The 20000-nt window shown below is 35.9% G+C and overlaps 2 protein-coding genes across 3 annotated transcripts in view; one reads left to right on the forward strand and one right to left on the reverse strand.

The window, feature by feature from the left end:
• LOC138044014 (pre-mRNA-splicing factor SLU7-like) overlaps positions 1-15709 on the reverse strand; it is a 16466-nt gene extending 757 nt beyond the window's left edge. Inside the window, exons 1-17 of one of the 2 annotated variants that reach the window (XM_068890593.1) lie at positions 15577-15709; positions 15077-15139; positions 13836-13923; positions 13390-13470; positions 12428-12528; positions 12144-12207; positions 11562-11707; positions 10932-10977; positions 10730-10827; positions 9183-9250; positions 8288-8427; positions 7041-7097; positions 6221-6263; positions 6003-6064; positions 4344-4457; positions 1929-2009; positions 1553-1642 (exon numbers count right to left, since the gene is read on the reverse strand). In XM_068890593.1, the coding sequence (XP_068746694.1) occupies positions 1553-1642; positions 1929-2009; positions 4344-4457; positions 6003-6064; positions 6221-6263; positions 7041-7097; positions 8288-8427; positions 9183-9250; positions 10730-10827; positions 10932-10977; positions 11562-11707; positions 12144-12207; positions 12428-12528; positions 13390-13470; positions 13836-13923; positions 15077-15139; positions 15577-15692 (1458 nt within the window). In that variant the 5' untranslated portion in view covers positions 15693-15709. Of the gene's footprint in view, positions 1-1552; positions 1643-1928; positions 2013-4343; positions 4458-6002; positions 6065-6220; positions 6264-7040; positions 7098-8287; positions 8428-9182; positions 9251-10729; positions 10828-10931; positions 10978-11561; positions 11708-12143; positions 12208-12427; positions 12529-13389; positions 13471-13835; positions 13924-15076; positions 15140-15576 lie in introns of both variants that reach the window. The other variant, XM_068890592.1, reaches the window with a different exon arrangement.
• Positions 15710-15810: 101 nt separating this feature from the next.
• Positions 15811-20000, forward strand: part of LOC138044021 (vesicular integral-membrane protein VIP36-like) — an 11871-nt gene continuing 7681 nt past the window's right edge. Inside the window, exons 1-4 of the mRNA XM_068890601.1 lie at positions 15811-16133; positions 18182-18297; positions 18709-18823; positions 19214-19296. Of these exons, the coding sequence (XP_068746702.1) occupies positions 15998-16133; positions 18182-18297; positions 18709-18823; positions 19214-19296 (450 nt within the window). The 5' untranslated portion in view covers positions 15811-15997. The remainder of the gene's footprint in view (positions 16134-18181; positions 18298-18708; positions 18824-19213; positions 19297-20000) is intronic.

The following is a 20000-nucleotide window of genomic DNA, read 5'->3' on the forward strand; positions in this document are numbered from 1 at the left end:
TCCATCTTGCCTGCTCGGGTAGCCAATCACAGCGGGATTTGGTTCATCTTGCCCACTCACAGAACTACAGCTGTAGTCATGTAAATATTTAGTTTTTTTAACCCTTTCCCTTTCCCCAATGGGTAAGTTCCATTGCTACTGAAAAAATTAATTTCCACTATTTTTTGCCAACCCAAGAGAGAAAGTTGTTCCATTAAAATCTGATTATTTAAAAATTCTTAAGTCTTAGAAAAACTATGTTGTAAGAGTTAATTGTTATCTAAGACAATTTTTTCTTGTCTTATTAGAAAAGATCTTGCTCCCATCAATCAAAGACTGGGTAACTTTATCAGCGCGAGTTCCAATAAAAGATGTGGGCAGCACCTGAACAGGAATTCTTAAGTGAAATTTCCAGGGCTCAGTTGTTCAAAGGCCAGATAACATTTTCTTGTTAAATATAAGTCATAATCCATCAAAGACTTGTTAATAAGTCCTTTCTCACATACTGTGACTGTGAATATGCACACTCAAAGCACATCTTAGTTAAGGGCCCACAGACGGATTTTTCGCGCGTTACTAAGGAAGTGAAATGTTACCTCCGGTAACTGACGTCATCATATCATGAGCTGACAAGAAAACCCACTCACAAGCAAAAGTCACCGCACAAACTGTTGTTTCCATCGAAGGTTTTTCCTCGCCCTTCCTCGCACTTGTTCTCAGATCAACTGCGCATGCGTAAACAAACTGACTTCCGGTTTGAAAAAAAAGCTAAATTTCTGGCGGTTTTAGATTGAATTATTATTTTTTTACATGGCACGTTTCACCCCCAAATACAGAATATAGCTAAGCATTGATTTTTTAAAATCATCTTTTTTGAAAAAGTTGTGGGTATTTCAGTATCGTTTATGTCTTTAAAAAGAACATTTTTGAAAATAAAAAGAAAACCATGCTTGGTTGGATGCAAAAACGAATACAAATTATCAAACCATCGATTAAATACCTAAATTGCGTAGCACGGAAACAAATTTAGAGTTTTCTTTTATTGGTCACGTGATCATGGGCGTGGTATGATGACGTCATATTTAGGGTCATTGGCTTACAAAAGGTGGAAACTGACCAAAATATTGTCAAATTCTCTCAAATTACTTATCCATTACATCCTTAGCAACGCACCCCAAAAAATACGTCAGTGGGCCCTTAAGGCGAGTTTGAAAACCCTGGCCAACGTCTACTGTGAAGTAAACATGTATCCACTTGATTTACAGATGTAATAAAGTTATCCTGCCTGTGATCAAATGTGCCACTTCAGAAAATACCATAATATTCTTTATTTGTTCCCCCAAATTTTGCATACATGTAAGCATTGTTTCCAGTTTCTCTTAAGACTTACAATGGTCCTAAGAGAAAACAAAGACAATGCTTAAGCAAAATTTCGGGGGACAAACAGAGTACCGGTATTAAGGTATTTTCCAAAGTGGCCTTTGGGGGCAAGATCGTTTCTAAAAAGACAATAAAATGGTCTTAGACAATTTATGCTAAGAATGAAAACTGACTGCTCTGGTGCTATTCACACCTTGTTAAGCTTTTCTCTTTTCGTTTCTTCGTCATCTTCATCCACTGAATTTTCTCTCTTCTTGCCTTTCCTGCGATTTTCCTGATGTATCTGAAATCATCATTCAAAGTTTGGCCATTATACACATGAAGCAAAAATAAATAAATAACGCCTGAAGAACAACAGCTTACTGTTGTCCTTGATCAAACTCAAGCATGCTTCCAACAGACATGTTTATTTATATGATTTATGCACATGCTGCAGGCCAATTGCCATCATGGACTTACATTCTCACACTCTTACAACCTGGTGACATAGTGTGTAGTGCACATACAGTGCACTACCACAAAAATTAAAACATTGTGTGATATATTCCTAGAAATCATGACATGCTGACCTCCATTAAGGACTTTCCATTTTCCTCTGCTTCTTGGATCATCCTAGCTGCACTTGTGAGGGGATCTGTGATCTGTAGATTCTGCTATTTAAAACAATAATTATAAAACTTACAGCTGTTTTTAAAAGAACTTGTTCAACTTTCTGCTACTGAGAGTGACACCACCAGACTTTACTCTGTACAGAAACTATCACTAAAGCTTCAGCTACTTTGGTCACTGTGCACATACCAACAAACTTGTATAATTATTATACTTCCTTTTCATTATTTGTTTATTTATTTTGTAAGCCATATGCCATATCAACTTTAATAGTGCAATAAACTTGAACTTGAATCTGTACTAGGGTATTCCAGATGATCACTGCTCACTTCCTCCAATCCTGTTCCTATACAATTCTAGACAGTTAAGGATAAAACAAAAAAGAAAGAGGGAGGAGAGTACAGAATGCAACTACAGGGGCGGAACACAACTACTAACTGGGCTGAAAATCACTGCAATCCCGTAGAATAATTGCCCGCTTGTCTATGCTTTATAAATTTAGAAACAATTTAGCAAATGTAGATAATGCTAATCTCCATCCAATTACCTATTCCTCTATGCATTCCTCTGTGCATGCAAAGTGTGATTTTTACAAGTATTCCTTTATTCCAAGAACCATACAGGAATGGAATAAGCTACCAAAGGAAGTAGCGTTGAAAGAATCACTTAAATCTTTCAAGAGCGAAATTTCCACAATTTCTTAGCTCCATTTGTGTACATAATACTATTATTTATCATGTTTTTAAAGTTTAATGCAGTCCTTTGTATTCAGTATTGAATGTAGGACTTAATTGGTAAATAAATAAGTAAATAAATAAATATGGTATGTGACAGTGCAAACTCATTGCAGAGCAACAACATGGTACATATACTGTGTAATAGTGGTGGAGTGTAATGCAGAGCTCAAGGTCTTGGAAAAAATCATGTTTCTGTTTGCATGTATCTCTAAAGAACTGAAATTCACATAATTATGCCAAGGACCAGAGAGGGCATCTCCTGTAATCCTTTTCTCTTGGTTTAAGGCCCGAAGTAATAAATTGCTTGCATGCTAGAAATACAATACCGGTACTTTCTTATGGTCTTTTGGCTCAACTGCAGAACATACTCCCAGCGTCTGATTGCACTGGAATTCCAACTCTTTTTTTGAAGAATGCTACCATTACAATGCAAACAGTAAAGATCTGAAACTGGGCAGGGGTGATATTCTGCTATCACTCTAACCTACATGTACATGTATCTCTTCATGTGTGCACTTCACATTTTCCCTTGGATTAAAATAATGTTTTAAACCAGATTAGCGGTCCCAATGTTTGAAAATTGGTGAAACAGTTTCTTCACCAGTTTTCCCTCACGGAGGAATCCCCCAAGGTACTAGGCTTGGCCCCCTATTGTTTGCTATCTTGGGAAATGGGTTCGTGACAAGCTTATCCGAGGTGCTCGCCAAGCTATTTGCCGATCATAGCAAACAAGATCCATAACTTTGCCTCAGAGCATGGGATGCGGCTTAACCCCTCCAAGTGCCGCAAGCTTATTATAAACTTTTTGCATTTCCAAAAATTCCCCCTTGGCCCGTTACAGCTGTCTGGGACCACCATCAAAAGAGTGTCTACTTACAAAATTCTTGGGCTGAATATTAGTCAAGACTTAACCTGGAATATGCATATTAATTATATCTTCAAGGAGGCTAACAAAAGACTTTATGCTATCAGGCTCCTGAAAAAATCAGGAGTAGAAAATCAATGACCTTGTTCAGATCTACATTGTACTGTTCGCTTATAAGATCAGTCTTGGAATATGCCTCACCAGTGTGGTCCGACTTACCAGACTATTAATTTTAGCCTTTGCTATAGAATAAAAAAGCATGTACTTAACAATAAGGTAGAGGTGTGTCATAGGTTACCACTTAAGATCTGGGATAATTACAAACTAAAACACTGAACAGAACCTCAAGTCAGAACCAAACGTTTGCAAATTTTGCTACAATGTTGTAAAGCTAGTTTATTTACCTTGACCAACAACTGTAATTCAGTTTATACTGCAATAGTTGGAATTAAACACATCTATCTATCTATCTATCTATCTATCTATCTATCTACCTACCTACCTACCTACCTATCTATCTATCTATCTATCTATCTATCTATCTATCTATCTATCTATCTATCTATCTATCTATCTATCTATCTATCTATCTATCTATCTATCTATCTATAATCAGGCTTAGTTTTTCCTTTATTTCAGACTATGATCATAATAAAATACTAGTATTAACCTGGTTGAAAAATTTTGTACCACGAAAAACATTTGAACCACAGCACATGTACAAAAACACCTACATTTATAGAAAGACACTACGTGTACCATTGATCACCTACCCCAGAGACTGAAGTTGATTTGCCTGCATCTCCAGTACAATACGAGTTTCTTATGAAGGAATGACAGCAGCTGTAACCCCACCTTCCTTCTTGCCAATATGAACCCCAAACACTCTGAAAAACAATTATAATAATTTTAAAAATGGTCCTGTAACCAGGTGATAGAAACATATTAAGAAATAAGAACGTTACTCTGGTTGAAATTGTATAAGAATATGTACAATGTTTTAAAAGTCCCAACGTTTCAGTTGAACCTTCAACCTTCATCAGGGGAAAGTGAAAAAATGATTCGCAAGAAACACCTTTCTTATAGTATGCCAAATTCGAGTCTATTGTTATTGAATTCTGTCCCTCAGGGCAAGATATAGAAATTCGTGCGGCAAATGCATGCCATCATCACGATTAAGCGGATTCCTGCAAGTGTTAATTTCCCAAGCCTCAAGAATGCGTCGATTGCACCAATTAGCATTTGTGCGTAGGATCTTGGACGCCTCCCAAGAGACAGTGTGACCAGAATGTAAACAATGTTCCGCTAAAGCTGACTTTTGCGAGTGTTTATGTTCCACCGCTTTCTGGTGTTCTTTAAGGCGAGTAGAAAATTTGCGTTTGGTTTCCCCGATATAACTCTTGTCACAAGAGTAGATGGCGCCACGAGTCTGATCTGATCACTTGCAGGAATCCGCTTAATCGTGATGATGGCATGCATTTGCCGCATGAATTTCTAAATCTTGCCCTGAGGGACAGAATTCAATAATAATAGACTCGAATTTGGCATACTATAAGAAACGTGTTTCTTGCGAATTATTTTTTCACTTCCCCCTGATGAAGGTTGAAGGTTCAACCGAAACGTTGGGACTTTTAAAACATTGTACATATTCTTATACAATTTCAACCAGAGTAACGTTCTTATTTCTTAATATGTTAATTATAATAATTTATTGCTATAATACATGTATGTCAAAAAAACATATTAAAAAGGTTCTGAAAGTCCTCTTTAACACTAAAATGTTGTGGCACAGAAGTTGTGGCTTCACAGGGCTGAGGTTAAAAATGTACTTAATTAAGCTCTGCTCATATTTTTTTAAGGTGGCTAAATGTAATTTGGGCAAAGTTAAAATGGAGACAATGCTGGTCAGTGGCCGCACTCCAGGCTGGCTAAGTACCGGTATGTAGTACTTTAAGTATGGTAAACCCTAATTAACGTATCAACTGCTGGCTAAGGGGCCGCCCTGGAATCTTTGTAGGAGTTCCTGATGGTGGCTTACTTTACTAGTTTGCTTGCTTTCTGGCCTGCTTAGTGCTTGCAGAACCATTTTTGCTTGCAAATTTTGCTTTTCTCATACTCGCTCCCTTCTTGGTAAAGTATCAGTCGGGTTTGTAAGTATTTCACTGACCATAAATGCCTCCTTCCTCCTTGACAGATACCTTCCTGGCTCCACCAACCTGTAATGCACCAGCTCCCAAGCTCATGAATCTATTGTTGATGAGTTTTATATGGTACGTTTTATTTAAATTTTGATAAATTTAGCTGATGATCAATGCTTAAAAAATTATACACAGTAACAAGAAAAGGGGAAAAAAAAGTGTTTGCATGGGTTTCCCATTTGCATACAGTCCTTTATTTGTTCAACTGTAAAGGTGCAGCTTGTTGCTCCTTACTGTGTGGTTGTTTGTATATACATCTTCTTCATATTTGGATTTTGCAACAGCTTTGTCTTGACCTGTGGACAGATAATAATTTAAGTAACATTAGCTCAAGAAGTCTGCAGTCAAAAAATTTACATGACTGTATATTAAAAATTAATTAATTCTATTGAAAGAAAGGTAACTTAAAGGGAAAAGCCATTCCTAAGTAAATTTAACACAGCAAAACGCACCTTTTATAACTTTTCCAGTTCTTGAAAACTCAACATAGTGTTCCTGTAGGACAAGCATGAAAAGGTTAATATGCTCTTTTAGTTTTTTGAATTGACATACGAGAACCATGCACTGACAATAATCATGTACATAAGTTAGTTTTTCATTCCTCAAGGTTGTGGACCTCACCTACCAAGAACATACTCCACAGAACCATTGCATATACTACCAGCACCACACAAACGACATTGACAAAACCAACAGAACAGTCAAACAACAACAACAACAACACTTCAGAGCTTCTATGGATGGAGACAAACCCTACCACAGTCTTCTCAGCCAGCTGCAACAACACTGCTGACTAGACAGACCAGTAACATCAGGTTTCAACTGACCAATCAGGTAAAAGACCAGTCTGAGAGTAGTTATATATGATTCACTGACACCACACAAATCACTTGACTATGAGGACTCATGACATCTGCACAGGTTGTCGAAACATCAGTCCATGGCACCAACAATAGTCAGGACTTCTAAGGCCTACTCTCACCTGGACATTCTTACTTCATAGAGTTCTGAAGTGAATCCTGGGTTCAACCCATAATCTGTGTGTAATAATTTATTTCTTTGTTTGACTTTCGTTAATACTTATTAAGTTGAAAGACATTGTAAGTTATACAGTATTGAGCATTGTGGTGAACATACACAGTCTGTAAGTGTGCACAGATTGAGCTTTCGTTTTTGAATTCATCTTTTTAAATTCCTTACAGATTATCAACAAACTATTTTTGCATAAAAACAGATTCCCCACAGTCATACATACATGAAAATAAGGCTTACCGTCTGAGCCAAAAGCAACTCTTTAGGAGGAGCATTCAAATGTTCCTCACCTCCATACTGCCAATGAAAAGACAATGGTACATGTTTGTCAGTAACTGCACTAAAAGTTTTATATTAAATCTCAATTGGCCGAGTGCTATGAGCATGATTGCCCCGAATTGTACGAAACGAAGTCCTATTACTAATTTAACTCACAACTATAACAAAAGATCTTTGAATACCTTTTTGTGTTAAAAAGCTAAAATTATATTCAATCTGTTTTGCAAACAGTAGGAAAACAGCAAGAAAGACCCTATAGAACCAAGTAATGCACAAATGGTGTTGGTGTCCAATTACAGGTATCAAATTTGGAGTTGTTCAAATTGGATACCATCCTGTAATTGGACACCCACATGATTGTGCACCAAGCATGCGACAAATAGGCGTACAAAGAACCACTCAGATTCAAGAATTTTGTAATAGTTATGATTATGATTATGATTATGATTATGATTATTATTATTACCGGTATTATTATTATTATTATTGCTATTATTATCAAATGTAATTGATATTACAATACATAGTAAGTGGAGCAATAAACCGTGGTGAGGTAGAGCCTCGCACAGATCAGCGGTTTGAAGCATGCTACTTGAAGTGGGAATTAGTCAAAGATCAAAGCACTTCGTAACAAGTTTCTTAATTCATTTGATTCTTATACTGTAGGCTGCATGTATGATGTGGTATTCTGCAGATTTCTTTGTTCAAAAAATACTCTCTGAGGGGATGAATGTACATGACATTATGTAACTCTGAAGGGATGCCCCAGCGAAAGAGAGTGGGAGAGAAAAATTAATATTGACACTAGGATTTTGAAGATGCAGATGAGGAAACAGCCTGTCCAGAAAAAAAAAACTTCAAGGTGGTAAAAAGCTGAGGAAACAATAAAATTTAATTTTACTTTTAAGCTAACTAGTTTGTCAAACTAGATAAAAACCAAGCTAATAGACCATTTCCGAGTTCAAGTCTGCCTCTTCTTCAAAGCGAGTCTAAGTGCGAAGTATTTGTGATGGTAATTAGTTCTACTTAACATAGGAATGAAAACTAATTTTCATAAGAAAAACTTTGCACTTAGAATAGCTTTGCACTTAGAATAGCTTTGAAGAGGAGGCAGGCATAAACAAGGAAATGGCCAATTAGAAACCCTGCTTACAAAAATGCAAAAATGAATTCAAAGCTCAAAACTCTCTTGGACTTTTTAAACGCACCTTGTCAAGTACTGACAGCTTTTTATCCTGATCATAGACCCCTTTCTTCACATTGTATTCCTGGTGTAAGAGTTCCAGTTTGGTGGGATCAGCTTGTAAGTGGACATCTACTCCCTTCTCATATGCCTCCCAAGCAAACACTGGACAGTGTAAGAAATAACCAGAGAAGAAACTGTTACTGGCTGCTTTTCACATAGTTGACAAAATACCTCTGAAAATTATCCATTCAAAAAGGGGTCTAATGGCCTCTTTCTCTATGAGTGTCTGGGGGCATGTCACTTTTAAAAGAACCCTGCCAAATGCCACATTTCAAAAGCAAAATTGATGGTCATGTTTCGACGACTTCCCATTGTCATTATCAAAATGAATTTGAATCAAGACTACCGTAGGTTTGAAAGAATCTGTCTTTAATTACATGTACTTTAGTTACTTATTGCCGGCTGTCGGTACTTATTGAAACCACTGTTGATAATTATAACAGTAAAAGAAAGAAATGATGAAAGCACTGTTTAAAAAGAAGTCAAAAGCCTCTGTTTAAAAGAAATTAATGTGAAATAATAGTTGTGATATTTCTACTTTGCCTATAAAGAACAAAGTATAGGATTCACCCGAGTCTTTATTATTATTATAATTGTCAACATTTTTCTTAATTGGGATAGAGCTTCTCCTCTACATGCATGAGATTTTTTTTACAATGTATGTTATTTGATCTTCACATTCATTAATTTTATTTCATTTACTTTAACTTGAGTATAAAAATTTCAGCGGGCAAGTTCACAACAAAAAGTTACAAGAACTGATTAAAATTTATTTTTTTCCTACCAATTTTAAACTTACAGTATTATACACTTGTTTTTAATGCCTTCAGCTTGAAATTATGAGATCTTAAACTTACTTTGTGTTTGAGCCATCTTTTGTGTGTCTCCTGAGAAACGCACAAAGTTATCTCCAGCATATGTGACACTGCAATAACAAATTATATACAAAAGGTATTAACATCGGCAACTGTTTTCTACCCAAACATAAACCAAAGAACTGCCACCATACAATAAACCAGACAACAAGACTTGCAAATTTCAGGAGCAGATTTAGGCACCAGTCAGAATGATTACAGTGGAAGATTCAATAATTAAAATAATTTTGTGGAAACACAACCCCAGACCTCCTTAGGGTGGAATAAATTTCACTCCTGGTCATTGTTAACACTGAAGCAGAAAGTACTTCAAAGTCTTACCCACAATTTTAGCACTTTAATATGATGAACATCATTTCTACCAACTTTGACATAATATTATGATCAATCTTTTTCTGGTATTTGTAAAAAGGAATTTCTTCATTCAACACAGTTTTTCCACAGATTTTTGCATTACAAAAAGAACGTGAGCAGAACGTTCGTGCGTTAGTAACCAGGCATTAGATGGGATGCGAAGATGGAAAACTGGACAGTCCAAAAGTAGCCTTTTTTAAATGTTCCTGCAGATAAGCCACACCCCTGATTTCTAGCGATGATTTTTGGGAAAAAGGTGCAGCTTATCTGCTGGTGTTTACGGTATCTGGTTAGCATTCCTTTTTTTCCAATAGGGTTTATTACTTGGCAACAAAGCCCCTAATTAAAGTAGCTGCAGACTTCATACCGTAAATACCACAGATAAATTATGTAGTACAGAAATGCCCCTAATTAGATGAACATGAATTTCAATAAGTGTCTCCTTGCTCTTCTACCTAACTTCAACATCACTCAATGTCTCGAGATATGTCCAGGTTTGACCCTAATTAGATGCACGCGGATTTCAATAAGCGTCACGAAGTGTCCCCTTGCTCTTCTAGCCAACTTCAACATCACTTGCGTCTCAGAATACAGACAATTTATGTCACAAAGTGTCCCCCAAATGCTGCTCTTTAAGTGAAGATTAACTGCTGCATTTACCCAAAGCTAAAAATAACGCTAACCTTTACCCTTACCTTATTGTTGAAAATAGGTAGCAAATGCTTAGACTTAAAGGGACACTTTGTGTTGGATGTCAAAATTGGGCGTGCATCTAATTAGGGTCAAACCTGGACATAAGTGAATGTCTCAGAATACAGACGATCAATGTCACATACATGTAGCGTCCCCCAAATGCGGCTACTCAAGTAATGATAAACAGCTGCCTTTAGCTAAAATTAATAATTTGCTTATCTCTTAATAACCTTACCTTATTGTTGGAAATAGGTACTTTGTAGCAAAGGCTTAGACATAAAGGGACCCTTCGTGTTGAATATCAAAATTGGGTGTGGATCAAATTATGGTAGGTGAATTATTTTTTAGACATACAGCTGTAAGTAAAACACCACAGTGACTGAGTACAATGTAAATTAAATATTTAGCTCCTTGCAGATACATGGAAATGTAGCACAACTCTGGCATGCTTTATATTTATACCTTGGTATTTGAACACTTACTCATTCCTGCTTCCATCAGCTTCCTTGAATGGGTTTTGTCGCATTGACCTTGTCTTGGGGTCGTAGTATGCTGAATTAGGGTCCAAGTTGTACAAATACTGAAAAAAAAAAACATTGTTACATTAAGTACTTAAAAAATTTCTAACAATAGAAATGGAAAAAAATATGTTAACAATGGCCAAAATAAACCAGTCTTTCATACCTTTGCTGTGTCTTCACGAATTCTTAAATTTCTTACAGTTGTACGCCTGAGTAAGAAAAAAGATTGTGTAATTTAGAGAACTGGATGAAAAGAGGAGAATGTCAAGAAATGAGATTTTACTGATTGATTAGTAACATACGTTAAAGGGGTAGTAGTATCATGGGAATTCTGATCCCTTTTAGTTTGATCATAAATTTACTACATCAATGTTCAGTGACTTTTTCATTCTTAAATTGCTTCTGGATCACCGCAGTGAGATAAAATTCAATTAAATTTAAAAAACAAAATGAGCCACAATAAGTTATTACAGAGTTTATCTATATCTAAGATGCAAGGGAAGAACTTGAAGACATCAGCCTGACGTTTTCAAGTTCGCATTCCTTCTAATCTTGGCTATGTGTCACCAAAAACACTTAGGAATGGTGTCTTTGAGCTAAAATAGCCATTTTGAAGAAAATTTGACCATTAATTTTTGTTTGCCATCGGTAAACAGGTCTCCTCTGCTTTCCAGATTTATACTAACAACCCATGACACTGTCCCTTTAAAGGAACGTGGTTAGACAGGACTACATGTACATGGACCATTGGTAACCTTATATTAGCAACCATGGTGAATCAAGGCTTCTTTACCTCTTTGTATCAAACTTCTGTCCTGGCATGTCAATCCTGTCTGCATACTTGTCTTCATCTTCACTATCTGGCTCATCTGCCACTTCTGGTTTCTTGCCTTCAGCTAATTCCTTCTCAAGTTGATCGGCCTTTAGATGCTGTTTAGCCTACAAATGCAGACATAATTATTTATGCCATTGGTGAGAATACCAAGTTTAGTTTTCAAAAATTTTGTTCATGGAAACAACAACCTCATGAAGTCTTCTTATAAAAAGCTCTGGAATCAGAAATTGTGTAATATACATGTAGGTCAAACTGACATCTCTAGAGAGCCTTTGGTTCTTATAGAGTAAGAAGTAATATTATTTGATTTGAGATGATTTTGAAATTCCTTTTTGTGACAGCACAGTTACAAGTCAGAATATTTGACTTCTTTGACAAGGCTTCTTTCCAGGAATTGTGTAGTTGTAACCAACTCAGCACAATTTGCAGGACAATGTAGACTTCTTCCCATATAAAGGCCCCGACCACATACGCAAAACACTCTTTAAAAATAATTAATAATATTGTCCTATTCTTAAGAGAAAGGAAAATCACACACACCATATCTAACTTGGTATATTCCTCTACTGTTTTCCTAAAGTCATCAACATTGTAACCATTCCATCTAAAAGGAATTGAATATTTATCATTATCAAAATGATTTTAGGGTAAAAATGAAAATAATATGATTATAGGAAAAATGGCAAAAAGGAAAAGATATCTCTAAATTCAGAATCTAATAAATCCATTCATTCTGTGCATCTCCACAAAAAGGAAAAAATGCTTCTGGTTGATACAAAAGGCGAACACTTGCAAGCACTCTTATCATAATTATGACACTTTACCTGTCTCTTTTGCCGTCATAATCAAATGACAGTTGAGGCTGAACATGTTCATCGGGCTTGATGTCATCACCAGTAAACTTAGCACCAACTCGTCTGGGTCTCTAAATATTGCAATTTCAGAAATTAGTAGTAATGGTAATGTAATGAACTTAGGTATGGTAAAATTTTTAACCAGTGGGCAAATCAAATGAAGAGATGTATAGATATTTTAAGGTTACTTGGGTCCCACTCAGAAAAAAATCTGTCAGTGATGTACATTCCTTTTCAGGAGTCAAACCTACAAGCGACGCTTCCCATTACCAGTTCACATGCTCTACCACTAAGCTACAGGACTCACAGCAGCTACTGTACATGTCGGTCTAAGGGACTGTCTGTACCATAGGTTTAGGGGTTACACGTAGATATGTCCAATGTAGGTAGACCTAGGAAGTCTGTCTGTATTTAGGATTAGTGTTAGAGCTCATTCATACATACATACATACATACATACATACATACATACATTACAAACTTAATTGACAACTCTCCATAGACTTCTTTCCTAATGGCAGCCAAATAAGATATTCTTTTGTTTTAATGCAAATTTCAAAAGAATATTTGTTTCAAAATGAGGGCAGTAGGTCTAATTAACATAAAAACAAAATAATGAAAAAGCGGTCGCCATTAATTTATGAAAGTGGTCTATAGGGCTTTTCAGGGCGAATGAACACAATCACAACAGAACAAAACATTCAACACAAACTGTTAAGAATCCCAACTGGCCGGAGGTAAGCAAGTTGACTATTTACAATTGTAGCTGAGAAGTTAAACAAGGAACTACCAGGAACAAATTCAGCCAGTGGCCAGAACTTTATAAAATACTGTGGTCGTTTTGACCGTTATACTGTACAAATCACTCATGATCAATAAAATTATATAACTAAGTTCCAAGCATTGGATATTAATATTACTTATAACAGTACCTCTAGGCAGTCTTTCTTTTTGTGTGTCATAGCTCCACAGTTTCCACAAGCTCCTTTTCTAAACTTAGTAGCTGCTGGGATCTAGTATTTGCAGAATAAAAAATAATAATAAAATAACAATCATTACTTTAGTAATAATTTAAAGTCTTGAACATCACCATCAGCACAACCACCATAATCATCATCATCATTCAAAGAATTATCTGCTTGATTCACCAATGAAGACAAAATAAAATAATACAATGTATAATATTGTAAACTTGTACATGTACTTAGTTCAGTCTGTTCAGTTCCTGCTATATTTTTTCATACATGACAGACTGGAGATGATATAAATACTACACTGGTATTTTCCTTATGATCCTTAAGATGTACACCGCAAATTATGTTACAGCTGTAACTGTGTTTCCCCTTTACATTGTTAAACTAAAAATGCAGTAACTCACTGTTTTTGTTCCTTTGATGTACCACTCATTTAATGAAGAAAACTCTTTCTGTTTATCTGCCTGGGGTCGCTGATGCTTTAAAGTAGGTCTAAAAGGAAATGAAGTTTTGCAATGAATACTGTACTTCTGCTTACAGTTACAAAAATCACAAAATTAATAATAATAACAATATTTATTGATTAATTTTATTAGTTACTGGAAGCCAACAGAAACTGAGTATAGTATTCAGATGACTTGTACATTCGAGGCCTGTTGTACAAAATTGTGTTGAAGTGCTTGAAAAATTATATCAAAAAAGTTTGACATAGTGGGAAATTCTAAATAGCTGATCTTTTAATTCTCTCAGATTGCATGTGCACTATGACTGGTTAAGAGATCACAAGATCATACTTTGCAATTTCTTGAGGTTATATGCTAAATGGTTCTTAGTGAATTAATATCAATTTTCATTTAATCATGTGAGCCTCACAAAACAAAAGGCAATACATATATAGAGATTTTAAGGACAGGAGATAAAAATTGATTTACACAGAGTGAAAAACAAACAGTCAAATAACAAGACTGTTTTTTGTTTTGCACACCATCGATCACATCAATGTACTTTTGACATGCATTTTGCCTGTTGTTTTTATGTTGTAAAGGCTGCTTTTCCCACAGTTTTAACCAGCTTTGAACATTAATTTGATTTGTGTTTGGCAGTCAATTGACTTACAGTACCTGTATGGTGAAATCAAAGCCAATAACACATTTGCCTTATCCTTTCAAAAGTACAGTAAATGCAATCCTGTGATTGTATTGTGACAATATTATTAGTGTGCTTAAATACAAATTACAGCCAATCTGTCAAACAGTACAAAGTTTTTATAGAATTCAAACAAAGATAATTGAAGACGATTTTACTCGTCAATGGGGAACCCCACAGGAGTGAAAGGGTTAATCAAGCCATTGAGAAAACAAGAATACATGTAGTTTAACCCATTGGGGGGGGGGGGGGGGGGAAGCAGTTCAGGAGTCAATGGGTTAGGTGGAATCAACTTTTTTTCCTTCAGACATAAAATTATTTATCCTGCCTCCGAGCTAGATTAGCTTCTTAGTTATTCTCTAGGGGCATTGTACCTTTCTTAAGTCTATTACTTTAATAGTTTGTGTATCCCTATTTATGTCTGGTACAAATAAACTTTTTGTTGTTGTTGTTGTTGTTGTTGTTGTTGTTGGAAAATGAAAATGAAGCCACCTCTCACCTGTTGGTTCCATAATACCAAGGTGCCTGGGAAATATACTGAGGGATATGAGGGTTAATATCTCTATCAAAAAAATACAAAAGAAGAGTCACATTATCTTCAGATGAAAAATAAATGCAAACTTACAATTATTTTGTAGCTATAGCACACCAGACTTTCAGGCAAAAATATGTTCATATTAAATTGGAAGTCAAGCAATTTAATGCCCATCCAGTGCCATGTTTCTTTTTTGGTTTGCTTGTTTCAAAGTTGCTTATAAGTGAAAATTCGCACCTCTGAACGAAATTCCGACAATCTTGCAACAATAAATGTCATCGAAATGCCACAATTCAATGTTTTTTTTAAATTTCGCGCATTCTAGCCACATTTCTTCGACATTCGCAGTCATTACTTTTGCAGTCTTGTTGTTCATGATGATTGATGCTGGTATCTTCCCGATGCCATGATCTTCCCATTTCAAATTCGTGAACAGAGAGAAAGAAAAAGAAAATCAGACTTACTTTCCTTCTTCATCAGTCAATGCTGGTGCCGTACCAGCCTTTCTTGCCTCCTCTAATTCTTTCTCTTTTCTCCAATCTAGACGACTCTTATGCTGTGATTCAGTTTTGGCAGCCATATTGTGTTTTCCTTCCCACAATGCGGCTCTCTTAGCACCAAGAACGTCACTTCCTTTTTTATCTTAATTGAGGGAGGGGACCGCTGATAACATGAATGATGAATTGTTTGAATTTCCCGGGTTGAATTTACTTCACAAACACTTTAAACCTTGACAGAAAAAAAGGTCTTCAATAATTTACTTTAACTGCTGCTCTTACCATCGAAGCCTACAAATTTTAGTGGGTGTTACATATCTTTTTAAATAAAAGTTGCCTCAGCCCACCCCTGAGGAGCAACTTTAATTAAAGCAATCCACCTTGAGGAATGAGCAACGTAGGAAGTCACTTTAGCAATATGGATACGAGCGTGTTTTTGTCGCTATTTCTCCTCCTTATATCTAAAGTTTTAGGTGAAGAAGAATCTAAAGGATATTTAAGAAGGGAACACTCAATTTTCAAAGGTAATGTCAACAAGTTTTCATTCAAGTAAATTCCTATATCTTTTAAATCAGAATTCCTCAAAGTTAATCGATGATGTGGAGACGTTTTTCGTTACTCTGCCGGCAACAGAAATCAGTTCGTTCATTATTTCCTATATTTTGCAGTTCTAAAATTTTGCAAGGAATGGTTGAGTTTAATGGAACAATTGTTGCCGATCAAAGCATTTTCTCTTTCTCTGTCAATACTCGGAGTCTTTTTGCTGTTTTATTATTTTCACGTGATCTCCAGCATGTTTGCACTCTCACATGGTTGCCAACTCATCGAACAACTTTTTCTACTCTTGTGGCAAATTCGTATTGCTAATAAAGTTAAATCGTGGAGGTTTTTTTGCCAATCTGTCAGTGTATACTCGTTAAACTTTAATGAAAGTAATGTTAATTCATTATTAAAGATGGCGATAGTCGTTTATTTCCACGCAATAATTAGCTCAATTATTTCAATAAGCTTAATTGTAAAAGTTCTGTAAGTGACAATCAGAGGTCCCTTTCCGGGTAGACTTTCGTAAACCGAACTAAACTGGCGGAGAGCAAAAGAACTGCCATTACTATTCCGATTAGGCCTAAGTTGCTAATTAGTTGTGAATTAGTTACACATTGTTATGTTCGCTTTGTTCTTTTGTTTTATAGACACTAATTACTTCAGATCCGGTATAGAGCGAGTTTCAATTGAGTGTCGTAAAACCAAAACCAAAGTAATAACTTTGGCCAATCAAAAAGGACAGAGACAATCCAGTAAACCAATCAAGACTCAAAGTAATTACACGTAGCCGATATAAAGCACGGGAAAATGTTTTGCTTTCACTTCTGATTGGTTGAAAAAATGGCACGAGAACTTTCAACCAATCACCGAGTGAAGTAAATGCAAAACCAAAGCAATTCGCTAATTACTTTCGACACTCAACTGAAAACCGCTATATATATATATATACGAAAGACCAACCCCTTTTTCCTACATTGTCATGAAGAATTAAATATTATTTTAGCATTAAATCAGCAACAAGGATAAACCTTTATCTACTGGACAGGATTGATCAGGATTGAGTGATTTTTGTAGAATAAATTCAGTCAGTCATATTGACGTCCATGCAAGGTGCGGTTACACGGGACACTTTTACCGTGGTAAATGAGCCTTTTACAACAGGAAACTGCTTGTAGTCCGTGTGACCGACATTTCCCAAGGTAAATTTCCTGTGGTAAATTTCCATGGATGTGTCAAAAAGATCAGAGAAGCTCCCATGACATTTAACATGGTAAGTTGGTAGGGTGTTTTGATGCCCAAGGTACAAGAGCCAATCGGGATGCTGATGACGTTGTGATTAAATTTCCCGGCAATGAATTGAATGAGATTTCTTTTTACCTCGGTAATCTTCGTAACATGTGACTGCTGGTTAACAAAGTATACTAAAACACAAGTGTAAGGCAACGCGGGATAATTTACCATGGTGTGTGTAAACGCACCTATAATTTCTTCTTACCAGCAATTTCTAGTATTTGTTTTAATGTCTTGAAGTACATGTGTACCTGATTGCACGATAGGAATTTGATTGACTTTTGGGGTATATTATTTGCTGCCAACTATCTAATTGATGATGCACAGCTCAGTAAGTAGAGATGGTGTAGTTTGAATAGTTGCCTTTTGCAAATATAATGCAGCCTGTGTTTGAAGCTTCATTTGTTGATTGCATCTTGATAAGTTTCACTTAGTTAAGTAACAAAATGGAAGACTGTATAATGTGCTGCTAAAATGGAAATGCAATATAGTGGCAGTGCTCTTCGTTATTTATCTAACTAGTTCACATTGACCTCACCAGATAATAACGATTAAAACAAAACTGCATGCTAATCCATTTCCCCAAACACGAAACCAATGCTGTTGCCTCTCTATAGATGTTCTTAAAAAATTAAGTGAACTTATTTAGTTTTCTGTAATCCTGCACCTCAATCAAAACTCCAAGCCTGCTGGCTGCTGGCCTGGTCTCTGGCAACTCAAACGGTATTGTAATTTTTAGGAACTGGACCAACCATTCCATACTGGGATTTTCAAGGGGACACCTTTGTTTCAAGTAGCTACGTTAGGCTCACTCCTGACCATCAGAGCAAGAAAGGAAGTGTTTGGAATAATGTGGTATGTCAGTACAACTAACTGTAAATTATTCATTTTGTTACACAATGTACTTTAATGTTGATTATAATTCAGTAATTCAGTGGTTGGGGGGGGGGGGGGGGGGGTGGTCATTAGTATCCATAATAATAAATACCATTATTTTAACCTCAAATTGAAGTCATGGAGAGACCTCTGGGAAAAATTGGTCAATAAAAGAGGCCACCTTGAATCAAACCCAATATTTAAAGATTTCGTTTTTGAATAGTTTTCAAAATAGTGCTTCAGTTCTCTTACGGTATACACTGTACACAACTTCATTGACTATTTCTTACTTCATTTATGGAAATAGTTTCTTGCATGTAGGCAGTTCCTTTTTGTACCAGGACAATTCAGGCCTTGTGTTGTTTTTAATTTTATGGTTTCTTCTTTCAGCGTTGTTATGTCAAAGACTGGGAGATGTTGCTACATTTTAAAATTCATGGCACTGGTGATACCTTGTTTGGAGATGGTTTTGCATTTTGGTACAGCAGAGATAGATTGCAAGAAGGTAAACAAGCAGCAGCTCAAGGCATGAATAACTGATTATTGTTGATACTGTATGTTCTTGCATCTTGGTCAATGATACATACAGTGTATCTCCTCTTCGTACTTCAGTATCTATTAATTTTATACTGTTCATGTGGTCATAGATGTACATGTACATGTAGAAACACCGTCCATCCTAGTCTAAGCAACCACCCAGAATATGTTGTTAAAGTGGCTGCTTACAGGAGGTGGTTACTGTGACGGATTTTAAAACATAAAAATGGACGTGTATTTTGGAAAACTGGTTACGTACATGTATGAGAAGAAAAAGCTTAGAGTAATTTTGTCCACATAAAAGTCTAAACACTCTTTTAAAGCCTCACTAATTCTTTTATCTTTCATTTTTTTTCAGGTGCTGTTTTTGGTAGCAAAGATTACTTCTACGGCCTTGGGATATTCTTTGACACATACAGTAACCACAATGGAGAACACCAAGCAAGTTTCCTTTGTACTTTTTATACTGTTGAACTTTAATTGAGATGATAATTAATTTTCAGTTGTTATAATTACTGTATTGGAAGGAAGAAACAAACACTTTGATGGTGCCCCTTCCTTGAAAAACGTGTCATAAAAGACACTCCTCTTTGCTAAAAGTGGAATCTAGGGCACTCTAGTTTTAAAATCTGATACTATTCCATCATCATACAGACAAACTTAATTACGGCTAGCAATTTTTCAAGTGTTTCTCCTTAGCCAAGAGCTCATCGTCGACCTATCCCAATGAATGATCCCTAAATGTTAAATAAATTTAGAGCTTTATATATTATTTTATTCATTCAAATGATGTGTTAGAGCAATGTTATGGTTGTCATCATGCCCTGTGGCTCTCAAAATATTATTACACTCATTCTTTACAAGTGATAGCACCAACTTTTACTCTGAATGATGACGATATTATTCCATGATATTGGGGATACATGTACAATACAGGATAAGGCAATTAGCTATGTTGCTTTGTGTTTAGCTGTGAGACTCCCAGGGCCCAGACCAAGCTGCAGCAATTTCATAGTGTTTCAAAAGATCAGTTTTAATAATTATAGGAAAACACAATGTAAAGCAATAATATTAACATGATTTGTATGAGTTTATTTCTTGGAGCCTTTAATTGTCTTAATGCATCAAAATGGAGTGATGCCCAG

Source organism: Montipora capricornis, chromosome 3, assembly GCF_036669925.1.
Source record: "Montipora capricornis isolate CH-2021 chromosome 3, ASM3666992v2, whole genome shotgun sequence".
Lineage (NCBI taxonomy): Eukaryota > Metazoa > Cnidaria > Anthozoa > Scleractinia > Acroporidae > Montipora > Montipora capricornis.